The 12,528-nt window shown below is 39.1% G+C and overlaps 1 protein-coding gene across 1 annotated transcript; it reads right to left on the reverse strand.

The window, feature by feature from the left end:
• Positions 1-10,183: 10,183 nt before the first annotated feature.
• Positions 10,184-12,303, reverse strand: tfpi2 (tissue factor pathway inhibitor 2). Its single transcript, XM_023277491.3, has 5 exons — positions 12,149-12,303; positions 11,788-11,958; positions 11,408-11,587; positions 11,079-11,252; positions 10,184-10,656 (listed from the first exon to the last, which is right to left on the reverse strand). Exons 1-5 carry the CDS (start codon positions 12,261-12,263, stop codon positions 10,574-10,576), a joined length of 723 nt encoding a protein of 240 aa, XP_023133259.2. The 5' UTR covers positions 12,264-12,303; the 3' UTR covers positions 10,184-10,573.
• Positions 12,304-12,528: the final 225 nt, after the last annotated feature.

A 12,528-nucleotide genomic window follows, 5' to 3' on the forward strand; every position in this document is an offset into this window, starting at 1 on the left:
GACACCATAGGCTGAACACGAATTATGGTGAAGAGATACAACAGCAGTGTGTGTGTGTGTGTGTGTGTGTGTGTGTGTGTGTGTGTGTGTGTGTGTGTGTGTGTGTGTGTGTGTGTGTGTGTGTGTGTGTGTGTGTGTGGTAGCCGACAGTGACTTTTAAATAACCTTGTTGGTGGTATAGAGAACACATACCTATTCTTAAATCTTTCATTCATTTAGAAGACAGTATTTGTAAAGGTTGCCATGATTTTTCTGTCATAAATCACTTGCATTCACGATTATAGTCTATTTTAGGATTTGTGGCAAATCATATACAAAGCACTCATGCTGTGATAAATATTACATGTTGTCAGTTTGCCTGCTTCCTATGTCTCTGCAGAAAACCCAGAAGATCCCCTCAAATTACCAGTAAAAGATACTGTAAGTGAAATTTGATTTGTCTGATGCTTTTTTTTTCACTGAAAAGACAAATTTTCTTCAAAAAATCTTTAAAATATAGTTGTATTTCCCAAAATATGTAGTGGAATGGTAACATGGACAACATATAGTGTCAATATTGCCCAACACTGTAGTTTGTTTTTACTTTTCTCTGGCAAAACCAGTCAGTTACAGTATGTTGGCATGGCTACAATGATGGATGGATGGATTAATGGAATGATAACAAGTTGATCATTCATTCTGATATCAGGCAATAACCAGACATTTTCAGTTTCCTAATCTTAATGTACCTTGGCAGGTGACAGATTAAAAAAAATATATCATCTGATTTGTGTCTGGCTGCCCAGTGGCTTGCTGGTTAGCACTGTCGCCTTGCAGCTAGAAGATCCCTGGTCTGCAATCTTTGAAGGGAGTTTGCATGTTCTCCCTGTGCATGTGTGGGTTTTCTCAGGTACTTGGCCTTCCTCCCACAGTCCAGAAACATGCTGAGGTTAATTGGTAATTCTAAATTGTCCATATTGTTTGACAGGCTGGCTCAATAGAGTCTTCTAGTTTCAGACTGTCCACATACATGATTTTGCACACTCTCAAAATAAAAATCACTCTTTCAGTTAACTTAATTAAATCACTGAAAGTATTTCTGCATGATTTAATAGCTTTTCTCGCAGCATTAAGTATTTCTATTGGTCCAACTCAATGTACTTGGGTTGAGTGAACATAAATTGTTAGGACTCATTGGGACATATTCCCAAGGATCTGGCTTGGCTTGGTAGTATTTGTATTGGGTCAACTCATTTTTCAATAGTACAGATTACACTAGTAAATTAAGTTTATCCAATCTAAGTAAATTACAACAGAATTAGTTAATGTTGAAAGAAAGCCATTCAACCTCATGAAAACTTTTTCCATGATTTATTTATGCTAATTCTAATAATAGCATCTGAGTGTAAACATATTTAAGTGAAGCATAACAAATTATTGCTTGGTGTCAAGGAGGGAAACACAAGACAAGATGAATCATACAATTGTATTTACTAAAATAGGCAGCAATGTTTGAAGGTCATTTCGCGTGCAGGGGAACTTTAAAGCCTGACATCAGTTCTCAATAAGTAACCTTGAAAAAGGATCTACTTTTCTCAATGACTCAGACTTTTTAATGGCATCACAATGAACCCTCCATACCAATGTGAGCCTAATTCAAGGAAATTGTCACGTCAAACATTTTCGATGTTGTGACAATAAATGGCAATTGAAACTAGCGTCCTGCAAGTCTTTTTCCTCTACCGTATCATCAACATCACTGCGTGATCTCATTTGCCAGTGTTCATAATGATAAAAGTCAGCATGGGAATCAGACACAGCAGACTATCCATCAATAATTAACTATCAAGTTGAGTTTTCTGTGGACAGATGATAAGTAGTTTGTGGTTTCAATCTGATATCCAACTGTCATCCCTCTATTTAGTCTAAAAGCAGGGTACTGTTATTGATCTATTTTTAAAAGGAGTGTTTTGTAAATGAGATAGAAAATCAAACTCAGTGTGAGTATAAAGCATTCACGTAGCTGATGATTTCCTTTTTAGAGTCATGGTAATTTGGCGATTGACATTTAGATAGCTGGTGGTGCATAAAACAGAAAACGTCTTTAAAACCAACACCATAGGGAGAACTTTGAAAAAAAAAAACACCTCACAAACAGAAAGACTCTTCTCATTGTTGTGTTTTCATTCCACAATTTTCTCTTTTCACTTAATTACAACACAGCCAGGTGTTTGTCTGGGATTGCTGTCGTCACAGATTTGACATTCATCTCTCTTCGTCTCACCCACATACATGCACACACACACACAATCACAAATACACACACAAACACACACACAAAGCAGCATTGAACATGTTGCTGCATATTTATAACACATTATAACAGTGAAAGACATGATGAGCCTGTCATCCCTAAAGCCACACGATCCACCAGCAAGCAACGCTGCCTTCAAACTAGCAGAAAAGACAGAACGTCCACCCAGGAGAAGGAGAGGAGTGGACAAACACAATCTACTTGGGAATGTTAGTAATCTTCTGACGTTGAAAGGAAGATTACCCTTTGTCAGCTACATTTTACCTGCATGTCTGCACACATGCATTCATTAGAGGATCCCTAAATCATGCAATAGAACAGAAAACGTGTAACGAATCTTTGGACAGGAAAAGCAAAGCAATTCGGTTTTTTTGCCTCTTTTAAGTTTCCTCATCCTCCCTTTTTTCCTTTCCACCTCTGGCTAATAATCCAAACATGCAACACCAAGAAATCCCTCCTGGCAAAGTACCCGCTTTCCCTGGTCACATTTGGAGTTGTGCTGGCGGTGGTGTTGTGGTCAGAGGACACTTCCATGAAAAAGCAAGTCCTCTTCAGAGAATCCCCCTCATTATGGTCAGTTGTGGCAGTGACGGACGGTGCTGGATGAATGAGGGAAATGGAGCTGGAGCGAAGCCTGTTTTGTGCTGAGAATCTGCAGGATAATGACGCCAGATTAAAAAGGCCACATGAGTTTGGTGCCAGTGTAGGCAGCATCCGTGCCCAGCCTGAAAGTAATAGGACGTCACTGCAAACAAAAAATTTTTTGTCTCAAAACTACAGATGAAGCTGAAATGATTCCTGCCAGTTAAAAACTGTAGGGTGTGATTCTGACATTTAATGAAAGATAACACTTTATACTACAACACTGTCAAGACCTGAAGGGGGCATGTCATCTTGTGATGTTTGTTTGAGTGGATAATATGTGTTCACTGAGTGTTTGCATGCAATATATTACTCATAAATGTCTGATTTTAATGTAGGCTTCCAGCTGTGAATCCAAAAAAGTGCCCATATCTGAGTAAAATCACCACAGTTCCTGTCAAAGCATTCAGTATTTTCAGCTCCTGGATTTGTCACTGAAAGATATAATCACTTGAGTCTCTCTCTACTGTTCAGCTTGAAGAAATATAAAGCTGCAGGCTTTTGTGAATTCTAGTTTAAGATTGATGAAGATTAAAGCAATCACTATTTTGTATATGAAACATTTATCCAGTGAATAAATACATATGTGACTGTTTTACTTCACTCTCATCAAGCCTGTTTCTAGTGACAAAAGGCCACAGATAGACCCACAGGGCACTAAATTACCTCGAAAAACACATAGAGTGACTACCTAGTGAACATAACAAAACAATTAACAGCTAAAGAGCTGGTTAGTTCCATGAAAATTTGCTGGAAACTAAAGCAAAACTGAAAAGAAGGCTGAATATCATACTTAGATCCATAAGGCGGCTAGAAATAAAACTCTCAGTAAATGTCAGTGTTCTTCAGTGTCTGCTAAATGTGTAAATTTGATTACAGTCTTTAAGGATAATAGCGTTTCAGTGCTGCCCCCAAGTGATTTATAAATACATTAATGTGGGTTTAAGAGACATTAGGTTATTAAGTGATACTTTTTGCCAGATTGTGTGTGTTTAAATCCTTTTCTTTCGGTTTTATTTCAGGTATTCTAGTCTTGCAGAGACAGATTCACCTCCACAGCACTGCAGCAGTGTGGGAGAATGGTCTGGCTGCACCACCATCATTCTGCTACAGGAGGAAAATGCTCTGACTTGTTTGCATTTCCTTAAACAAATCACAATTATCTTGGTGGGACTAAGATCAAGATGTAGCAATGGTGCCAATGTAAAATAGCATCAGTGGGGTCGTCTTGGTGGAACGTTTGTATGCAAGGAGGTGAGCAGTGTCTTTAAAATGACTAATCTGACAACAGAACCCAGCCGTAGAACCAAGGTTGCTACTCAGAGACTGTTGTTGTTGTTTCCCGTAGTGACAGGGATTCTGAAAATGGTAACAAGCAGGCAGCAGAAGGAAGGGGGAAAGCCACATGAAATATGTGGTAAAACATGGCAGGCTTATACCCAAAGTCTACCTCTGGTGAGTCAGACTAAAGATATTCCAACTGAAAACGCAGTCATTTTTTAAGATACTCATTTGACTGGCTAACTCAGACTGTGTAACCCTTTTATTTGCTTTAGAAGGAGTTCAAGAGTTTTCAGAATCCGAATGTTTTCAAGAAAGGGTCACTTTACAGCCAGTATGGACAGCAGATATGATTATACCAATGGATAGATCAACATAGACATGTGAGTATTGTTTTGATGAGTCAGTCTCGAAGATTTGAATAAGATTTGTCCATTTTAGACTATGTTTAGTTGACTCTGGACAAGCTGAAACATACATCTGTGTCATAGACATTAAACTGTTCACACTAGGATATATCCCATAATACTGGCGCTCACAGTTGGTTCCAGAGAAAATGAACAAAAAACAGATTTAGTGTTTCGACTGTGACATCTGGATGAATGCAAAACTGGTTTTCATTGTCTCATTTTTGTCATTTTGTGTCTTGTTTTTGGTCTTGTTTTTTTTTTGTTTCATGTCTCAATTTTTGTCTTGTTTTTGTCGTTTGTTGTCTCATTTTTGTTGTTTTGTGTCTCTTTGTTGTCATTTTTTGTCTCGTGTTTGTCATTTTTTCTCAAATTTGTCATTTTTTGTCTCGTTTCAGTTATTTTGTGCGAAATTTGTCATTTTTTTGGCTTGTTTTTATCATTTTGGATTTCATTTGTCTTGTTTTGTGCAATTATTTGTGTAATTATATCGCTTGTTTTTCTTGTTTTGTTTTCTCTTTTACACATTTACACAATGGCCACTAAGCACATGACATATTGAGGAAAGTTATATGAAATTACTTGCATTTAGTTCTATGAGTTATTAATGTGTGTTGCATCCATCCATCTTCAACTCACCAGTGTGTAAAGCCGTACACCGTTTTCTCATCTGCTGTTTTTTCCTTGTCTCTCAAGACTTTATTCTCTTGCCTATTTCATTAACGGTGACCTGAAATTGTTATGGAGGCGTGGTCCATCTCCCAACTGCTAACAGATTAGCAATGTCACACAGGCAGCGCTGTTTGCATCTGTAGGAAGTGAGGTGAAGCACACCTGCAACTACTGCTTATATCACCAGAGCTGCCGACAAAGAGAACAAAAGGGAGACGTCTCAGACTGCCACTTTAAGTTGGACTCGAATAAATCAAAGGCTATTCTTTAGCAGTATCTTTGTCACAGGTTAAGACTCAACAATTCATTTTCATCCTCTTAGCTTCTCCCTGAGCAACTCTCATTTCCAACCCCATCATTCTTCACCAGCCCAGCAATAGCCCTCACTGCTCTCTGCCATTTGCCAGTTCTCTGACCTTCATATGAGCTCTGTAGTATATTTACCATACCACTCACTCACTCACCCTCTATGCCACATCATCCATTGTGTTTCAGCCTCAGCATTCCACCCTGTCTGCCTGCTGCTTTGTTATGACTTTTCCCTGTTCCCCGTTGATTTCTGCTTGGCTTTATCCCCTCTGGACCTGTTCACCCCCGCTGAGTGCCATCTTGCAGCAGAACCTATTTCTGACTCCTTTTGAGCCGTTAATGTACCAGATCTCTCATAATTGTCTAACAAAGGATGAATGCTGATCTTACCGGTACTATTATTAATTTTAACACTGAGTAGCTCACTGTCATGGTGTCACGATTTTCTGGGACACTTCAACAGAACCGAAGCATCATTAATGTTATTAGTAATGCCTGTGCTTTCCCTGCTGTGACAAGTCAAAATGATTGCTGTGAAACTGTGCCAGTGATGTCAAGCTACGCTTAGCTACTAAAATACTTGGAAAAAACGTGGAGATCTCAAATAACTTGACACATAAGTGGCATAAATCTGTGCTGCAATAAAACTGTGCATTACTGGTGAGCTGGTTTATTTTGATTGGCCTACTTCACACGTATGCTGTACACAATCCTAGTTCCTTTATGTCTCTGTGTTCATAAATATTGATACCTACATTCTTCTACACTGTGAAATGTCTTCATTTTTGGATGGTTTCTTCAACAAGTATCAAGAAAAGACAGCTAGCTCTTTACCTACAGTTTGCAATACGTCTTGCTTATTCAAGGAATTTGCAGCTCTTCTGTTCGACACTTAGGGAGCATGTGGTGGGTCAGCTTTCCTAAATGATATATATATATACATATATATATATATATATATATATATATATATATATATATATATATATATATATATATATATATATATATATATATATATATATATATATATATATATATATATATTTAAACTTATTAGGCAGCAGATTCAATTGGGCCACTGTGCAGAGCTGCAGAATCTGCAGTGAACTGCTGAGCAGGAGCTCAATATAAAGTCTCTGACCTGTGGGAAGGTGGTAATTGAAGCATGCGGGCAAAGAGGAAGAAGAAGCCCCTTCATAGATTGAAATCTTCCTTTTTTATTTATTTAATTTTAGCACTTTTCAACTGTGAAAAAAAAATCCTCACCTGACGTAGAGGGGGAAAAGGCACCTGTATTTGTTCGTTCTGCTCAAATCATTTTTAATCCTCCCAACCTTGATGAAAAAGATTGTGGCCCATTTGCCAGAGGGTGGAAGCAGGAGATTTATTTACAGCTATGAGTCATCTGCTGCTGCAAAAAAGAGGCTTTTCTGAAACAACAAAAACGTTGTTGTAAAGGCCTGTGGAGAGTGATTGTGATATAAGTCAATTGGAATAATGTTTAACTGCTGAAGAACAGTTTAGGAGCACAGTTTTTACCACGTGAATGTGCAGACTCAACTCTCTCCGATGTCTTTCAGTTGACATTTCTCTGGGAGTCAATTCGAAATTTGTACCTGCAAACGCTTCCAAAACATCTCAGGAGCAGGAGTGAGGAGTTGTCCGACTTGTTTAATTATACAAAGGCTACATATGTTTGGCAGCCAGACGGACGGTGAAGAACGGCCCGGAGTCTCATCACCAGACACATCAATCTTCAAAGTGTGAGGGGAAGGGAGAGGGACAGAGATGTTCCACTTTACGCAACAGAGGGTGATGAATGTTGGGGAAAAGCTGATGCCATGTCGGCACAGAGGGGCCAGCTGACATGTTTGGTCTACAGCTTAAACAGACCAACTCTAACATCAAAGACATGGTGGACCTTAAAATAGAAATGTTGTACACTGTATGCTACTGCTGTGATGACAGTTCTGCACCTCTTAACAGGTTGGTGGAGAACTGATGCTAAAAACCAACACATTTACCCAGTTAGGGGTCAAAATGTCTCACTAACGGGTCTGTGAGATAGTTGTAAGAATCTGACATGTAATTAACAGGACAAGAAAATGAATTCCAACAAAATGATTCCAAGTGTTTGCTTTTTTTCTTGTGTAATACCCCAAGGTCAATAATTTATTAAATGATTGAAGAGATGCAAACATTTATCCCCTTTAAAGGGTCTTGCCAAAAAAAGTTGCAAACTGTGCAGACACATTGATCACAGAACGGAAAATTTACACCCGATGAGGCTTATTCCCATTCAACATTTCAGCTCACATCCTGTTATAGGGAGTTTTCATGAGCAATAACAAAGCTATTCATTATTCTATACAGACGGCTGTTTTGTTTGTCGATAATATCAGCAATAGCTATAATGGGTTTCCTGTTTGTGGCTTTGTGGATGCTGGCACAGAGAACAAGACTGACTATACCATCAGCTTAGGACAATGTTTTCTTGTGAGAGGCAGTGTCTTTTAAATGACTATACACAAAAGTGAGATTTCTGGGATTTTTTTTGCATTTGCAACCAAAACAGACAAAGAAATTCATCGAACATGTATCTGGATCCACATGTTCGGTAGCTGGTTTTTATACTCCAATATCCAAAGCTGTGAGATCACCCTGAAGACAGTTTTTACTTGAGTAAAGAAGACCCACTTACAGAAACCAATCGTAATAGAATAAATGCTGCTGAGTTGACGCCTGAGGTGCTTGGCATGCATTGCTGACAGGAGCACTTGCTGCAAAACTTCTTGTAAGTGCAGTTTATTACTCTAAAGCAGCCAGAAAACACCATCAAAACTTAAAGATTTTTCATTAAACTTAAATTCTTTTTTTTTTTTCCAAATTAAAAGTTTATAAAGCGTATTTTTTCTTACTTGTGCCCTTAAACAGGAGTGTCAAAGTCAATTTTTTGGTTCTCTGTGGCTGTTAGATTTGTGAATCTGCCACCAGGGGGCATCTAAGATATTCACCTCCACCTTAACCTACAGTAGGCATTTAAAAGCAGCATCATATGATCATTACCAATCATGTTGAATGGCAATACAAAACAATATCACAGTTTGAGATATGGTGAAAAGAAGCCTCTTACATAGAATTAATCCAGTTTTAAATGGGAATCATGCTTCAGTGTAAATGTCCGTTAATCAACGCTGAGAACGAGGGACAAAATGACTCTGTCTAATGTACTGCAGCTAATGAAATAACCAGAGAATCAATTCATCTCAGGGCCCCTGAACTACAGTGAATCTTTTGCAATCAGTAGCTATGATATTGCCACCCATTAATGGTCCAAGACAGAGCTTTGTTAGGATTAAAAGTTACACACTGTGTCTGTTTGCAGCCTCTCCAACATTTGTCATGTCATTTGGTTATTTAATGAGCACACAAGAGTCTGTTGCCACAAGGTACAATTAGGCTCAGAGCGAAAGATTTATCATCAGAATGGTCAGTACTTGTATGAAACACTGAACAGAAAAAGGGTTGAATAGCTTAAACTTCATAAAATATGCTCTTTCATTCTTTTTATTTTTACATATTCATATATGCCACTAAGCTGATATTCTTCCTTCTTTGCAATGCAGATTTTTTTCTTTAATTCACTATTAAAAATTACCCCAAAGGGCAAAAAGCTGAAATAAGCTTAACCTCAATTCCCCCACCTGTTTCATCGCGAGCAGCAGGGATGATTTCAAGATTATGGCTTTTAAGGAGCTGCATACAGACTATTAGGATGACACCCTCCCTCTGTGCTTTGGTTCCTAATAGCAAAAAGGCCCAGCCAGATGTATTGCCTTTTATTGCTATTTATAGGCAAAGCCAGATGGATGAGTAGTTTCCTTTGATACCGTCCATAAATATTTATTGTCTGAAAAAATCACACAGCACTTCAACAATTCTATTATAAGAGATGGAACAAAGAAAGGATTTAGAGCCATCATCATATTCTAGAAACAGAGAGTACCTTGGAATTAATAGCCTCCTTCACTTAATGAGGTTACTGAGATGTCTCTTGTGGTACATAAAGTATATTATCTGAGAAAACCGGTGTGGCAGCATTGACAAAAAGGAAAATACAAATGGAAAATCCTATTTGATGATTGAGTTTTGGAGAAAAAATGTATGTTTTACCTTGCATGTAAGCATGTGTATAGTTCACTATAACTACATTATAGGTTGTAAACCATGGCCAGATAATATTCCTGAAAGCTCATGATTTGCATTTTGTAAACCTGCAGTTTTGTCTCCTCTAAATATAAAGTTCTAATGAACCTGCCACAGCAGTGTTTGCTGCTCCCTGATTGCTTCCTTCCTGATTCGAAGCTGTGCTGAAGCGACTGAGATAGGCTCGAGTGCTTTGCAAAGTATTTCCAGATAAGGAGGGAAGACAGCAACATTAGTAGGAATGGAAGAGCAGCCTAGAGATAAAGTGAAAGTGACTAACAGAAAGTGAAGAAAACCAGCCAGGCCTGTTTTTCAGGCAATAACAGACACTCTTGAAGGTTATAATCATGCGTTCCAGTGATTGAAGAAGTTAAGATGCAAACATTTTGAGTTTAATTATTAAAATACCACACAATACAGTCATTTGCTTAAAACAGCAGCGTCAAAGTACAGAAAGAGGCAGAATTCTTCAACAAATTCTGTATATCGTGTCAAAAAATGGAGCTGAGAAAATAAAAAAGTTCTCTATAGTAACGTACTACTTATATAAAACATACAAAACATACATACAGTATCAAAATCAGGAACATTAGTGCAGTAGTAACAAACTTCATCGACAGCACATAGTAAAGTCACATTTGAAAAGTTGCTCATAAGGCCTTACAAATACAGCCCGGTCAACATTTTAGCATAAACAAACACGTTAGTTTCCATTAAGGACTCGTCCAAGTGAGAATTCCTGAGAAAAAGCATCAGACATCTACGCCTGCAAGAATGTGATGTGATTATTTCGATTCCGTCTCATGCGCCGACCTTTTCCTTGGCCTGTCTGCTTTTTCGCTCCTGAAAAACAAGAATACAACTGATTAGAATTCTTGTGGCTTTCCATACTTATAATTAAGCAAACACAACTTTCGAGAGACTGATTTCGCCTGCTGTTCTCTTAGTCATAACATAATGACTGGCTGTTGTCCATGAATGCTTTTGGAGGACATCATCTGCCCCCAAGTTCATGTTAGTGGTTCCTTCAGATGCCATGCATTTTTTTTTTTTTTGGCTTGATAATGTACTCAGCTAAGCATAATTTGGTCTTCTCCCAAATTCTCCCTCTGACTTTTTGAATTTTCTCCAAATTCAAACCTTAAGTGGTGCTGAGTGGCTGTCCAGACACTGTCATTATCGAATAAAGGAGTCTCTCTCTCCAATTATCATGCTCAGTTATAATGGCTTCAGTTTGAGTTGTGAAACTTTTTGCTCGCACACACCTTTGACACACACGTCCACGCAGCTCTGGCGCGACACAAAGTTGTTGCTGCTCCCTCCGCAGCCCGAGTAGACGAACTCCTCGCACATCTTGGTGGCTTTGTTGTAGTAATAGCGAGTTATGGAGGCTGAACACCTCCCTTTGTCCAGATGGTCCAGACACAGCACAGGAACAGCTGCGGGGTAGCAAAAAACCATGACAATGAGGCCACTAATCACAGTCTTAGAGGAGGAATTGCTCAAGTTTATAACTGTCTTTGTTGTGCATCCTTGCAGACATGAGATGCAATAATTCAGGATTACTCAACAGCAATACAAAGTTCCTACTAACTTTTGTGTGGACTGCAGTACTCCATGCAGGAGGTGAGGTCTTGGAAGCGGTTGGAGTTCCCCTGGCAGCCTCCGTAATAAAAGGGCTCACACTGCATGGTGGTCATGTTGAAGAAGTAGCGGGGGAACAGGGCACGGCAGGGACCCTCCTCTTTGGGAAACCTGCAGATTTGGGGAATCTCTGTAGAGAAGAATGGAAGTTCAGGAATCAGATCTGATGGCACAAGACTCGCTCATTTATCCGAGCAAGAAAAAAATGCGTCAACTAGTTTTCCAGTTACACTTTAAATTAAAGAATTAAAAAAGTAACTTAGCAACTGTCAGGGGTGGTCAAGGTCACCACCATCCCTGGAGTGTATGCTCATCACACTGAAAACTTACTTGGGATTCTGAAGCACGTCTTCTGGCACTCCTGATAACTCTTGAAGTTATTGGCATTCCCTTGGCAGCCTCCATAGTAGAAAATCTCGCACTTCTGGGTGATAGTGTTGTAGTAGTAGCGCTCGATTTCTCCCCTGCAAGGTCCCTCGTCCACTTGAAGGAGGCACACGGCTGAAATTAACCAGGAAAAGTGTGAATGAAAGACGAAACGTGCTCAGGAAAGCACGGTAAATGAGGTTTGCTTAACAGAAACCAAACTGGATAGTAACACGCCTCGGGGTTGTAAACTGACAACCAGAATTCGGTTCCTGTTTTTAAAGAGGTCGGTAAAATACTAAAGGGATGAATGCACGGAGCTTACCTTTAGGAGACAGCGCCAAAACGTTATAAAACGTGGAAACGAATGCAAACAGCGACAGTGTGCAGAAATCCATTGTGTAAGTTTTGGTCCAAGCCTTTCCTGCTCTGCCGACCATCCCAGTTAGATCCAGTTTTATAGTAGTGTTTCCCAGGGGAAAGTCAGGGGCGGGGAGGTTGTGACTCATTCCAATACTACACAGCAAAGAGATTAGATTGGTGATGAATTCTTTCATGACATCAGGCAGGATTTTTTTTTTAACGTTGCAATATTTGCGTAGAAAGCCGTCGATAATGACTAATCTCATATTCAACTCCAATGAATCCTGTCTGCTTGAGAGGAGTCAAACAGTTACAGTAACAGGCCAGTGATGGTGAGGAGGA

This window comes from Amphiprion ocellaris, chromosome 15 (genome assembly GCF_022539595.1).
Source record: "Amphiprion ocellaris isolate individual 3 ecotype Okinawa chromosome 15, ASM2253959v1, whole genome shotgun sequence".
Classification (NCBI taxonomy): Eukaryota; Metazoa; Chordata; class Actinopteri; family Pomacentridae; genus Amphiprion; species Amphiprion ocellaris.